The 15,258-nt window shown below is 43.3% G+C and overlaps 1 protein-coding gene across 7 annotated transcripts in view; it reads left to right on the forward strand.

Moving 5' to 3' along the window:
- The window catches only part of NAV2 (neuron navigator 2), a 543,877-nt gene that overhangs the window by 251,183 nt on the left and 277,436 nt on the right, over nt 1-15,258 (forward strand). For 4 of the 7 annotated variants that reach the window (XM_082223094.1, XM_082223095.1, XM_082223097.1 and 1 more), the window contains exon 1: nt 1,627-2,828. The exons of 2 other annotated variants lie outside the window; for them this stretch is intronic. In XM_082223094.1, the coding sequence (XP_082079220.1) occupies nt 2,571-2,828 (258 nt within the window). In that variant the 5' untranslated portion in view covers nt 1,627-2,570. Of the gene's footprint in view, nt 1-1,626; nt 2,829-15,258 lie in introns of those variants that run through there. One more of the 7 variants, XM_082223098.1, reaches the window with a different exon arrangement.

Consider the following 15,258-nt stretch of genomic DNA (forward strand, 5'->3'; position numbering starts at 1 on the left):
ATATATATAGTGGTTCCTTGGGTTACATACGCTTCGGGTTACATACGCTTCAGGTTACAGACTCCGCTAACCCCAGAAATAGTGCTTAAGAACTTTGCTTCAGGATGAGAACAGAAATCGTCCTCTGGCGGCAGCAGGAGGCCCCATTAGCTAAAGTGGTGCTTCAGGTTAAGAACAGTTTCAGGTTAAGAACCGACCTCCAGAACGAATTAAGTTCTTAACCCAAGGTACCACTATGTGTGTGTGTGTGTGTGTGTGTGTGTGTGTGTGTGTGTATGTATACATATATATACACACACATACATATATATATATATATTTATTGTGTCCCATTTTAAGAAGTCTGATATAGGATAGCCAGTAAATACTGTTAAGTAATAAGGAAAGAAACAAATGAATAAATTCCTCTGATCTCTATTTCACCCTGGGATAAGTAGGTCACAAAAATAAGAGCAGGGTGACTATGCCTCATGGTGTTCCAAAAATTAACCCATGAGAGCCAACAGGGGAGTGCTGTGTGTTTTAAAAACAAACAAACATTGTTATCACAAAACTAGTCCAGAACATTATTTGGACATTGCCTTTAAGTGACCCCATTGGTTTTCACTCCTTTCTGCAGCTGCCAGGTGACCTTTGGCATTAAAGTCATTTAGGTCACATATTAAGAGGGTCAAAAATGCTTATTGGGTCAGACCAAAGTCCAGCTACGCTAATGTAATGTTTTCAGCAACAATGAGTTTGCATGAAGTTGGCAGCTATCTTCCTTCCGCAGCACCCGGCATCCCGCCTTTGTTGCTATATAGCTATTCCTCATCAACTGGTCTAACCCTGCACACATTGCACAGCTGTGTACAGGTGAGCTGTGCCCAATCCTTGCCCCCAGAAGATGTAGCAGTATAGCACATGCAGTTTTGCTGATGTGTTTGTTACGTGTGTAATTATTATGCAGCTAAGCACATGTGTGTGGAATGTTAGAGAGCCACACATCAGAAGCGTAATGTGCAAATAAGCTTTTTGCCCACAAGGAACTCTGGGGAGAAGGGGGGTGGGGGGAGAGATAGAACAGGTTAGATGGTCTACAACCACCTGTGCAAAGCTCCTGCTCATTCCCAGCTCCGACTTGATTGGGTTAAATAACTCAGCCTTTATTCACCCACATTTTTGTTGGCATTTTCAGTGGGAGTTTCCCTGAATGAGTAGTCCGTAAAAACGGAATTGTGATTCACCCTCATGTGTTTTTCTTTGAAAGGGCCTTCCATTAAAACACACACACACAAAACAGCAGCATAGATGGTTAGGAATTTTCGCCTCGCCTTGCCCCCCCCCCCGCCTTCCCCACTCCCGTACATCCTTTACATTTAGCCCAGAGACCCACCGTGTTGCCGCAGAGCTGCTACAGAATGTGCTTTGTACTAGAGCGGAGGGGAAAGAGTTTCCTGCCAGTCACTTGAGTTGAAGCCACTCCTCTTTTGCAGAGATATTTTGTTTCTGATTTGAGTTGGGAGGACCAATCAGGAGGCTCGCACTGTTTTTACTGTACTGTCAGATTGCAACCTTCTCCCGCTCTTGCTAATCTGGGTAGCCTTCTTTGGCGTAGTCCACAGCAGGCTGCCTTTACTCACACACATCCGCTCTCGCTCGCTCGCTCGCTCGCTCGCTCTCACTCTTTCACACCATAGCTCAGCCTCTTATTAGCCATTCAGCTCTGAAACCTGTTTCACTGCTGAGGCTTAAAAATGAGGTGGAAGCTGCTTTTCCCGCAGCTTTGACAGGGGAAATTCTCCTTCTAGGCTTGCAGCAGCAGCAGCAGCAGCAGCAGCAGCATTGAGAAATCGCTTTGCCACCAGCCGTCTTATGATTTAAATGTCATCCATGGACGTTTCTCCCTCTGCTCCGGCATCGTTGGTCCTGTTCACAGATATTAAGATTAAAGAGCTTGGATTCTCTAAGGCTCGTATCCAAGGGCATCGGCTGTTAACATACTGAACTACATCTGCTTCTTGGCTAAGACTGAAGAAAGACATCTTAAGCCTGGAAATCCTTCCTGTGCTTGTTCTCTAGCGTGGTCACACACACACACACACACACACACGGCAGGCAGCCCAAGAAGCATATGCTGCAGCAGGTTTTTTCTTTCTTTCTTTAATTCCAAAAGACTGCTTCACTTTCCCATTTCCAGTGAAAAGATAATGAAATAAGAGCCTCTCGTCTCCAAGAAAGAAAATTACAGGAATCAGCTACCGAGGAGGAATCAGCAAGTTAAACAGCAGCAGAAGAGGACAAGGCGGAAGGAGGACACTGGTTGAGAATAAAGATCAACAGCAAAAAGGAAAAAGAGGAAACAGGTGGAAGGCAGGCTGAGACACCTGTCAGAGCTAGTTCGGGCTTTAAAGTGGGGAACCCCCCCCTTTATTCCCCCCCCCACTCTCTGCTCATTTTGTATTTGTGTGTGTGATTCAGCATCACCAGCTTGCAAAATCTGCCTCTAACCTTGTTCCCTGGCTGCTGCTTGTTGCTGGTCCTGTTGCTGTTACTGACAGAAACGTGTTAACAAAGCCGAAAGAGAAAAAATGCCAGCCATCCTGGTAGCCTCCAAAATGAAATCCGGACTACCTAAACCTGTCCACAGTGCTACTCCTATTGTTCATGTTCCAGCAGCAAGGACCATCCCACAACCCTGCTACCTGAAGTTTGGGAGCAAGGTGGAGGTGAACAAGTCATCCTATTCCAGCCAGATCCCTCTCAAGTCACACAATGGTCATGAGAATGCAGGAGATGGCTTCCTACCCAAGAAGAGCAGCTCCATGGAAAATGGCTTTGACACACAGGTCAGCAAAAATGGTGTTAGCGTGGTAACAGCATGGGTGTGTGTACTGTGTTTTATGGAAATCTGTTGAGCAGATTGTGTTGCAATGCTGATGGGATGTATGTGTATTATATTCCTGGTGGTTGCATATATTGGCGAGGAAATCATATTTTTGCAGATATATTATAGTGAAAGGGGGAATTGGATGTTCATAGATATTCTTATAATGTTCCTTAGTTGTGGTGGGTAGCTTCTTACTTGTGGTGTCCTGAATATTTCACTAAAGCAGGGTTGTCAGTAGTGGAGTGTGTGCTTTGTTTGCGATGCCAATATATACGATTCCGGTTTGTTGTGGTACAGGTTGCAGTGGGTGTGTTTGTGCATCATACTGGTAACACAAGGGTTTGCTGCTTGCGGAGGTTTCCTGTTGTGATTGCACTGCTGTGTGTAGCTGAGCATCATTCTGCTTTATGTAGCTGAGCTTGTGGGAGTGGTGTGTGTGTGTGTGTGTGTGTGTGTGTGTGTGTAGCAGTCATGTGTAAAATGATGGTGAAGCATGATCTATATTATGGTATGCATGAAATATACTGATGTTTAAACATACCATGCATTTAGATTCAGTGAGTGTGTGTGAAATATAGTAACATTGTCCATGCCTTGGATGCCTGGGGAAAAAATAGGCTAATTGGAATTTCCTCTCCACTATATATTCCTGTCATCCTGGATATAACCATCTTCAAATGTGGCTTGAACCCATTTTTAGATGCCTCTTTAAATGCTGCTGCTTTATATGGCAAGAGGCTGCAACTGTCTGTGTAATTCTGACTTGCTTTATTTTTGTGAGTGTGTTAGTATTTTCAGGATGGATCAGATTGCTTCTGCATCACCAGTGCCTTAATATGCTCAATAACAGCATAAGCAGATAGTAAACGCTCACACACTACTGAGTGAGCAAAGCAGATGGTCTGCTGCCACAAATGGGACTAATTAACATTAGCTAGATAGAGATTGCCGTGTGGCCAGATCATGAATTCTCAAAACGGCTTTGCATGCTGCAAGCCTCTTCTGCAGACGTTTGTGCCTGGTAGCAAATGGTGCAGCCATGTTGGGGTGGGAAGTTAGCTGCTTTAGAAAGAATGCTATTGGTTTGTTTTCCCACCACTGGGGAATACTAGGTCACCCCTGCAAATCTAGGTTTTGCAGTCTGTGGCCTCGTAACCTATTCTGCTAAGGAATAGCACGGCTGCTGACAGAGCTTGGCCTCCTGCCCTGCATTTTAAGGGATGCTGCACTCTCTTGTCCTGGCAGGCAGAGTGACATATCCGGCACGACTCATGCAACACTACCAGTTCCTGGGGGCTTGAGAACCAGAAGGGAGACATGATAGTACTGATGTCAGGGTAGTGGCAGCAGACAGACTGACCTTTGCATCACATCACACTCCAGAGAGAGCCACAAATGTTCTTTCGATTTTCTATATTTCATTTTCAAAGCACTGGCAAAACCACAACTTTTACAGACCCCCCCCCCCAAGAAAAAAGGGGGAAAGAGAGGGGATAATCTGGTGCTTGAAGGAGTGATTGATAAGAATATGATATGATATGGGTGATGGAGTGGGTGAGTTGATTTTATAACTCTTAAGAGGGCTTTAGAAGTCTAGCATGCACCTATCCGTGGCACATTAAATGCTGAGAACTGAATCACTGAATGGTGTATGTGTTAGGAGCTCGAAATTGAATCAATTGGTGCTAATTGGGTTTTGCTTTGGGGGAGGAATGATAACTCGCATGCCCAATCTATAGCTCAAAGCCCGAGGAAGTGTTTCACATTTACAAATCTCAATAGTTGTAGTAGAACACAAGGCTCAGTGAGAGTTCAGCATGTAGCTTTACTAGTCTGAACGTAGCCTCAATGATGGTAATAATGGTCATCTGGTTATAGCATTTATGCCTAGTATACTGCTCGTTTTCTGTTTGTTTTCCATTCCTACCCATTTTCAGCAGATTGTTCTCAAGACAATCACAGCCTCACCTGTTTTAGGATGCTTCCAGTTAATCTTTCCTTGTGCTCTTCATCTCAAAATATCTGCTCCTCCATTGTGCTAAATCAAGAGCAAGGCTTCTGGGAAGCTGCTGCATAACCTATGTGTTCTGTTGGCACCAAATAAACACTCAAGAGTTCTAGTATTGTCATGGGTCTGGTAATATCCATTGAAACTCATGGGGGGGGGAGAGAGATTTTGCCTGCCAAAACAGTCACACTGTGCATATAGTTGTGATTTTTCAACCAGTTACTTACTTTACTTTTTGCTGCTAGAAGAGGATCACATTGTGACAGACCAGAATTCTCCATTGTGGTGTCCTCCAGATCCTTCAGCTATAACCAGCATGGCCAGTGGTCAGGGATGCTGGGAACTGTAGTCCAATAATATTTGGAGGGCACCAGCCTGGAGATGGCTGTGCTAGTTTGACCCTCAAACTATGGCAGTTCTGCACCTGGTATTCTTCTTCTTTGGCAATCACTTGTAGCCGAATAAGAGTGTCTTCCATAAACATGGTTTTAACAATGAGTCTGTAAGTGAGCAGGAACCCAAAACTATATGGGACCCTGCAGATGTTGTTGGACTCCCATCGCTGACAATTGGCCATGCTGGTTGGGGCTGATGAGAGTTGGAGTCCAATGAAATCTGGAGGCTGTCCATGCTTAAAGCTCCCTCTTGTCCTCTGGGGTGTACTTTGAAGAATACAGATCCCCAAGTCAGAGTTCAGCTCTGGATTGTAAGAGCTTTGGGAGAGGGGTATGAGTGTTAGCCAACAGGCTATGGGGTGATGTTAGGACTCTGCTTAGCCTAGGGAACAAATGCTTAGGCCAAATGACAAGTAAGTTATTGGCAAGGATAATGTTCTTTTGGTGAGTCCCTTGGATACCATAAGAACAGCTTTGAGATCTTCTCCACAGCCACTTCTGAGTGTTCCAATTTAGTTTGCATTGTAGCAACTGAAGTACTTGACCTTGATAAATGGGGTAGAGATGTCCATTCCCACCACACCATGCCGTTCCCTTTCAAATAATGTATGGCTCTGGCTGCATAGTGTAATGGCTCTTGGGTGAGACGACTATGGTGGGAACCTACCTGCTCAGTTTATTGTCCACACCTAGGCTTTGCTTACCAGGAAACACCCCAAGATTCGGGTACCTCCACAAAACACGAAACATGAAAAACACCAAACATGAAGAGGTACTAACTTCTGAGGGGGTCACATGACACATTATCTCAGCAGCTCCAAGTCCTGCACTGAGAGACAGAAAAGGTGACTGAACAAGTGAGACTCTTCCCAGGTTCCCATGAGGAAAGAAAAACTAAAATTTGTAGGTGCTCTTAAAAGCCATTTACACATCCTATACATTACAATTAGGACCAACCCACCCATGGCACAAGGTGAGAAAACTGCCTCAGGAGGCAGGATCCACAGGAGCAGCAGATTCAGCCTCCAAGGAGTGCATGCCTTGGAGGCCAGACCTGTTCCCTCCTTGGTAGCACCCCCATGCCACCTCTACAGCAGCCTCTTGGTGAATAGGAGGCTCTGCTAGTCTCTTCAAACCCTAGGGAGGAATTGGTGGGAGCTGCCCTCTGGGGTCTCCTGGGGTCTGCACCTGCCCAGAGTGATTCAGAGCAGGTCCCCTCCACCCTGATGGCCTTTACTTCCCACGTTAACCATTGGGTAAAGATGTTTAATTCCTCCCCATGTTCTTGATGTAGATCTTCACTCACCCCTTCTTCCTTGAAGGGAGGCCTGCCTTTTTGTGATTCACCATAGGTGCCAAAATGTCTTGGGCCAGCCCCGATTGCAGTTATGATGGTGGGGCTGCCTACTTAGCCAGCAGGTCTTTATGTTGTGGGTATGATTCTAGTGACATTGCTAAAGAAGTCTTACTAGTTCTGGGATCCGTCAATTGCAAGGGGACTTAGGAAGGTGTTTTTATACCAGGTCAGATTATTCATCTATCTGGCCCATTATTGTCTCTTCTAACTAACAGTGGTTTCTAGAGTCACCAATGAGGATCTTTTCAATCATCTGCTATCTAACCCTTTTAATAATAATAATAATAAATTTATTATTTCTACCCCACCCAAGGGCTGAGTTTCCCCGGCTACTCTAGGCAGCATTCAACAGAACATTTAAAACAGAATAAAACATCAAACATTAAAAACTTCCCTAAACAGTGCTGCCTTCAGATGTCTTCTAAAATTCGGATAGTTGTTTATTTCCTTGACATCTTGACAGGACGAGTGCCACTACTGAGAAGGCCCTCTGCTTGGTTCCCTGTAACCTCACTTTTCGCAGTGAGGGAACCGCCAGAAGGCCCTCAGCGCTGGACCTCAGTGCCTGGGCTGAACAATGGGGGTGGAGATGCTCCTTTGGGTATATGAGCTGAGGCCATTTAGGGCTTTAAAGGTCAGCAGCAACGCTTTGAACAAAAGATGTCATGGATTGAATTTGGGGTTTTCTGCATGTGTTAGGAATGGGGTAGAAATTTGTTCAGTTTGCATTTTAATGTGAATGTATCTAAATTTGCCATTTCAGAACAGATAAGAGAACCAATACACAGTAGCCTTTGAAGGTTGTACTTCTCCACATTTGCACAAAACATGCACGAAAATGTATATATTGGTGAAAATAATGTACCATGCAACATTGCTTTGATTGAAAAACGCACTTCGTTGGCAAACAATGTGTTCAAAAATGTGTATATTAGGAAAAATACATGAGAAAATGCAATTTTTCATGTAGACTTTTAAAATAAGATAAACCACAAACAGAAATAAGAAGCAGAAAAACTGAAATTGACAGATTCACTCATCCCAACACTGAGTTTCAGTCCCCCTCATGATCAGTCAGCTCAGTGAGACCCTTAAAACATTACTAAAAGCCCTCCACTAGACTTTCCGTGTGTTTTCCCCTCCTTTATAACAGTAAGCTACAGACTGTTCTATGTTGAGTTCCACAATGGCCATGTTTGGCCACTGCTATCCTTGTTATGACAAACCATAAAGGTAATTCTTGCATCATTAGCCACTGTATCTTATTTCATTGGGTGTGGGGCTGCGACAGTGAGGAAACAAAGTAAGGATTTATGTCATGGAGGTCACATTGGTAGTGAGGCTTACTTAGGCTTGAGGATGGCATAAAAAAACTGTAACCTGAGGAAACATAGATGTAACATACCTTTGTTTTAGAAAGTATATGACTCATCATGCCAACAGTAGAGAGGCCATTTGCAGAGCAATCCTATACTTGTGTACTGAGAAGTAAGACTTGTTGAGTTTAATGAACTTTACTCCCAGGTAAGTGACTATGGTATTACAGCCTTAAATAAGTAGATAAAAATACAGTGCTGAATTCCTGCTGCACCCATACTTACCTCAAAACTGTCCCCCAATGAACTGTCTCAGTAGATTTTCCTTCCTGTCTTTTGTCCCAGCCATATTAAAAGCAGCTAGGGGAACAGCTTTCAGAGAAAAGGGCAGGAGATGAAGGATCCTTACTCTCCCCTCCTCCTCCACATGAAGTTGCCAACCGCTCCATTATATTTGTTCAGTTGTAAGCATTATAAAACACAGGCTATTACCCTGTCCAGTTATAGTAATGTGTGCCTGCCTTTCATGACTCACAATAGCTTCCTCCTCGTTAACTGATTTGTTGATGTTTAAATGGTCAGTTTTACAAACATACGGAAATAAATTATACTGTGATATGGACAGAATTGTTTTGGAAATATTTAACTCGTTTCCACAGAAACCTCCATTCAGTAGATTGCAAAGCAAGGATCTGAATACACAGGTTGGGATTCACTAGTTGTTTTTTTGTTAGTTCTTTCACGAATCACTGTTGAATTTGTTCTCCAGGTGTTCCTGGAGCATGGTTAATAATCAAAAATTGGAAGCAAATAACTCCAAGACTACAATCTGTCACAATGTTATGCTGCTGTGTTAAATAGCAAGATAATGCTTTGGAAGTGAGTTCAACAGGAATGGAAGCTTTAGGGGAGTTTCTGAGTATTGTAAACACCAGTGGCTACTAGATGGCTACATGCTGCCTCCTGTATCAGAGGCAACCTGTCACTGTAGAAGAGGGCCATTGCTCATATGTATGACCTTCATATTGGCTTCTGGTTGGACTAGATGGGCATTGGTCTGGACTAGAAAGATGGATGAGATGGGCCTTGGGTTTCATCCAGCAGGGCTCCTCTCATGTTCTCAACTCTTGGAATACATAAATCCAGTATCTGGGCAGAGCCCCAAGGAAAGGACTGTTGATAAAAAGAGTAGAGCTCAGCATTAATCTTATGGCCCCATATGGTATTGTTGGAGCTAGTAAACTTTGGTGTCTAATGGAATATTAAAGGACTTGCAGAGAGACAAAACTGAAAGGTCAGTTGAAAAATACTGAAGTTGTGGCAGGACTAGCAGTGGGAGGTAGACTTGAATTTTAGACTGGTCTCTGGTGGCTAAGTTCCATTGCTGGCCTTAATGAAATTCAGGGACCGGAAGATCCTACTTTTCCATCAGGCCAATGCCTTTCCCTATATCAGCTTCCTGTTTGTGGGAATTCCTTGTCTGTGTGACAAGCCTTGACATGCAGCTTATAAAATGCTCTTTATCCTTCATGCACTTACTTACTTTTACTTCTCTTCTTGACCCTGCCACAGAAGGGCCATAGCTGAGTAGTAGAGCACATGCTTCATAGGTCTTAGGTTCAGCCAAGACTCATGTTAATTATGGGCAACTTTTATACCATTTAGTTTGCAGTACACCTCTATTGCAGGGCCAGCCTTGCCCTGCAGCAGGGTAAAGCAACCTGCTACAGGAGAAGCAACATGTGGGAAGGGATTGGCATCTGATGATGCAGTTTAACCTTTTCGGCCTAGCAAAGGTGTGAGGAGGCAGAACCATTTGGTCTCTGCTGCAGGCAGCAAAAGGTCTTGGACTGGTCCTGGCACTGCCTGGAAGTAGACTGGGAAAAGCCTGGAGGTTAAGCAATAAAATCGTGTGTGTGTGTGTGTGCGTGTGCGCACACACAGACAGTCTCAGTTCTTAGATTATACAGCATGTTTAAAACGTTGAACCCTGTCAAGTAGCGCTGACCTGATTCTTTTTAATTTCTATTTCTGCAAGCTGAATGTGTTAAGCTACGTTCTGCTTTGTGACCTTTGTCAACCCTGCATCAGTACTGAATAACATCAGTAACGCGGATTTCCCAGGAAAATGCTACTAATTCAGCTCATTCAGTGACATTGATGGAGTTAGTGTCAGCAGCACTGGGCTGTAAGTAACCAAGCATGTGGGAGCTGAAATGAAAGACCTGATAGTTTTAGGACCAGAGATGAATGGGAAGATGGGGCAGGTGCACAAGGAGGGTCAGTGCAGAGAAAGGAGAGGGAAGCAAGCAGGTAGGCACACCCAGAGCAAGCATAGGGAAACACACAAATGAGGCAACAAACCACACCTGACCCAAAGCATTAATGCGAAGGAACCAACATTACGTATGCTAGGAACTGAGGCATCAATGTTGTCCCCTTTTTCTCTTCTCTAGACTTTGCCAAATTGGTACCCTCCTGATGTTTTGGACTACTACTCCCATCAATCCTAGATGACATGGCCATGCTGGCTGAGACTGATGGGAGTTTTACTCCAAGGCATCTGATTGGTGGAGGCTGATCTACTCTGCAGTCTCAAGACACTTACCACTAGAAGAAACACAGCATAGACCAGGAAATTCTCTAATTGAGTCCTGGCTGAATTTTCACTTCTGTATCTCTGTGCAAAACACCGCCTTTCAAATTCCACTCTGTGAGCTGAACCATAGAAGAAACCAGTCTAACTCAGACTTATTTACCTTGCTAAAAATATACCGGTTTCAGTTTTAAAAATACAAAATAAAAGAAACATTTATATATCAAGCTTATAAATTGCCAGTGTCAGTGTGTATTATTAGCCATGGGCTGTTGGTACATTTTGTAACAGGAAGCTGCTGGTTTTCCATTCACCAAGAACTGGAACATAGTCAAACACTTGTCACTTCACTGGCAAGCTTCTAATATTATCTGGAAATTCATTCCTTCAGAATAAGTTTGTGCACTTTAGATTATTTGGGACAGGAATATCAAACTGAACCTAGGTTCTGTTTTCCTGTATTGTGCAGTTCCCGTTGCCATATCATCGCAGCAGCATTTATTAAGAGTAATTTATTATTGTGAACTATAAGGTCTGTGACTTGTTTTTGAGAAACCAATGCTGGGGCTCAGTAATCACACCATCCTTTTCTAAGTGCTCACAGACCAACCATTTAATTACCTGTTCTAGGACCTTTCCTGGTATTGATGTCAGGCTGAAAGGTTGGTAGTTCCTGGTGTCTTTCTCCTCTCCCCCCCCCTTTTGAAGATGAGGACAACATTTGCCCGCCTCCAGTCCACATTCTCTGAGATTACATCCACAAGGTCCTTTAGTACCCTTGGATGCAGCTCGTCAGGCCCTGGAGATTTGAATTCATTTAAAACTAGGTGTTCCCTTACCACCTCTTTTTGTATCTTGGGCTGCAGCTCCCTCCTTGCACCATTTATTCTGTTATCACCAGGTTGGGCCTTGCTTTTCTTTTGGGTGAAGACAGAAGCAAAGTAGGTGTTAAGCAGTTCTGCCTTCTCTCTGACACCCAGGGACCCATGGCTAAAGTGATATCTGAACCGTATTATTCCTGGATCGGCCAATATCCTACATCTCATTTTAAGACAAATTACAGTTCTCTAGCAGTATAAATGTATTACTATTGTCCTCTATTAGAACGTGCAAGGCTTAATTTCAACAATTTCCATTATGGCATTGTCAAGAAATATGTGATATAGCACGCCTAAGAGAATCTGGTTTTTAGGAAATCAGTCCACATTTAATTCAGTGGAACATAAGTGTCCATATAACTGTGTGAGTAGTGGATTTTAGCCTAGAAAAGCAACTTGAGAATTTTAAAAATGATTTAGTACAAACAGTTCTATTAAATTCAGTAATGATCATCTTGTATGCTATTCCTGTACTGAAAGAACAGGGGAGTAATTGTCTCAGAGACTCTGTCTTTCATCAGTATAAATTAAAAGTTACTCTTACATGTTTTATTGCTTCTTCTAATTCTCATTAATCATCGTAATGTATCCAGTTAAGCTGGTGTTGATTTAATATTAATCTACATTGTTTATCACCAGGACCCACTCTAGAGGGTGGCAAGGCCTGGGTATTTGCCAGGGCCCCAAGTCTAGCAAGGATCCAGTGTACTAGCATTCCAGTGTCTAGCAGTCCAGTGTACTGTTTTCCTCACATTATTGTCAGCAGCACTGCCAGAGGACCATAGCCATCCTAGGCTTTGTGGCACAGCCCTCTGGAGATCCCTTGCCAATCCTCACAGGTGAGAAGGAGAAACTCCCAACTCAATATGTGGTTTTTGGAGATGTGTTCTGCAAGAAGGAGGCAGGACAGTTAGCACCTCGATGTTCCTACAATTGTACCACTGAGCTGATCCTAGGAGCCCCGATCCCCTTTGCTCCCTTGTCAGAACTGAAGTTAGCTGTGCTGCCAGAATTCATTGACACAAACCTCAAAAGAAGTTTTATTCTGTTTATAAAGAAGAAATCTGGCAAACAAGATCCTGCACAGCAGTCAGGGTCTTGTCCATTAGAAATCACAAAACTACACTAAGGTCCCCCCAAAGCCTAGAGCTAGCACTGCATATCCCAGAAGTGAGAAACATTATAAAATCATTTTATCTTTTGATATTTCAGCAGACTTCCTACATGTGCTTCGGAAAGCAAGCATAGTCCTAGTGATATTAAACATTAAAAATACTTACCTATGTTATCTGTATCTTTTCCTTTCCTTTCCTGTGTCTGCCTGCATTAACATTAAAGATGTCAGTAGTAAGGAAATCATATCTAATCTAACTCACTTTGAAAAAAAAGATCCAGGCCGGAGAAGTCATAATAATTCTCATATCCCATCTGTCAAAATTGCAGATTCCTGCAGTGCAGATGATATGGACAAAAGTTATTTTTCCTACAGAAGCTTCATTACTTGTTTAGATTTAAAGATGCCTATCCAGTGTTAAGAAGGCTGGAGACAGGCTTATGAGATTTATTTGTAAATTCGGATGAGTTCCCAGTTCATTACTGAGTGAAAGTAAAATCTGATGATGCTGTAAACTTCTTATTGATGTGATAAACTTCAATTATGAGTTCTGAAACTAAAGGATCCCAAAGTTTTGTTGTTGTTTTTTAAAAAAACCATATTAGGCAACATAAAGAATGCAGCATTAACAAACACAAAGATACCTTCGTTTTACTCTGCATATCAAGCAATTATTTCTACATATGTTTTCTTCTAAATCTGAATTTCAGTGTTGAGATGAGAAATTGACATGGAGATCCCATTGTGGCTCTACCTTTACATTGTCATCCCCATGACCACCACTGGGGTGTTCCAACTTTCCTAGCACTTGATAGACAATTTTTAAAAGCAGCTTCATCTCCAATGTAATATATAGTTCTAACTTGATGCACAGTGTGTTGGAAGTTCACATCCCCTTCTCCTTTTAGCACTTTTAGAGCATCTTGCGATCCCAACAGAAAGAAGCACCTATTGACATGACACTCGCAAAGAGCAGAAGAGAGACAAAACATAGCAAAGCAAAACATGAAGAATTTCCGCAGAGGGACACTGGTGCAGACATAACCAAAGCAACCAATGCGGCCATATGCTTCCACTTAGAGCGTCCAGAATTGACTACTATTAGAGGCAAGACACTATATTGTTGACATGACCCTGTGAAGTTGTTTTTACTAACAATGAACAGGCCTATTTAGATTCAAAGCCAGGAGTCATTTCTTACAGGCCTTACTTTGTCTTGTTAGTTTGGTGCATTTTGACACCCATTCGTAGGTCTGCACCTTCCACCAGTACACTTCCCCATGGAGCATTGGGAATAGCTTAGTTTGGAATATAATGGAAAAACCCAAAGGATACAGGAATCTCAGCATTTTGATCTAGGGTGACCAGGTGCAATAAGGACAGTGCTCCTGTGCCCTTAGTAGCAGTTTACTCACAAGGGGATTTTGATGGGGAGAGCTTATCATTTCTAGGTTGCAGAAATATGCTGAAGTTTCCCTGCACAACTATGAAAGCCAAAGGAAGACTCTCCTGCTGTGAATGGGACACATTCCCACAGAGACACCGCACATATAACACAGGAGTTTTGGTTAACAGGAGGAGTCCAGTTTGTTCCTGTGTAGATAGAAGATCAGGGCATGCTATTCAGATTTTGCCCTTACAGAATGAAGCACCCACTATCTGTAAACCTGGAAAGATTCTAAGGCTTGCTTGCCAAAGATAATGCTTCCACAGCAGCTTTAATTCTGGCTCATGACCAGGAGCACTTGGCAAGCTGCAATGTGCTTAGTCATTTCTTTTTAGGGGAGCCGAGTGGGATGAGATGTGCAAGCAGTTTTACTTTTTAGCACCCTCTGCTGGTCTGTGCATGTGCCTGCGGTACTGCAATTCCAAATCTCTCTTGAGAAAATGTGGTGGGATTTTATATCTTAAAACCACAAGGGGAAAGGTCAGTCTTGTCAACAATTTACATTATGGAAAACCCAATTTACCTGGTGAAGTAGTTCGTGTTGACCTCTGGCATCTTGTTGGTGTTATTGTAAATGCAGACTTAGGAAAAATTGCTTCCCTTATCCTTGAAGACCTGTGTGTTCAGTGAACAGTATTGTACCTTTGGCTCCACGAACTTGTTAACATACCATAGGGCTGCCATATGTCTGGGATTCCAAAAGCAGAAGTGACATTCAGGGGGAAATTTCCAGAAGACGTTTGGGGGGCGATTTTGGGTTTTCCAAAAGAGAGAGAGAGAGAGAGAGAGAGAGAGAGAGAGAGAAAAGAAGCTCAACAACTTTGGGGGTGTCCAAACTCCTTAGTTTGACAAGAGCTTTTTGTGTGGGTGAGCAGACTAGCATAATGCTGCTGCCACAGCCATCTGTTGATTAGTACCTGGGAAGGTAACTTGCTACAACTTATTCCCTGCATCAAGGATGTCCCCCTCCCTGTTGAAATGTTGCAGGAATGAAGAGTTAATGGGTCAAAGAATTTGCTTCCTGCCCCAGATAATTAGCACAAACTCCTCAGTGACAGGATAGTGGGAGTATAATCTTTTAATACCTGCCTTCTTATAAACTCACCATATTACAAGAAGGCAGTGCTTCCTGAGGAGGCAGCTGTGACCAGTGTGTCATATGGGAAGCCCCACAGAATGTATGTTGGTACTCGTGGGTGCACTGCTGCTTGCCCTGCTCACCAACCCCTCTGCCATTTCCCCCCACATTAACCCCCTAGAACTTCCCCTTCCCACCCC

Source organism: Podarcis vaucheri (assembly GCF_965113315.1).
Source record: "Podarcis vaucheri genome assembly, chromosome: 1".
NCBI classification, from domain to species: Eukaryota; Metazoa; Chordata; class Lepidosauria; order Squamata; family Lacertidae; genus Podarcis; species Podarcis vaucheri.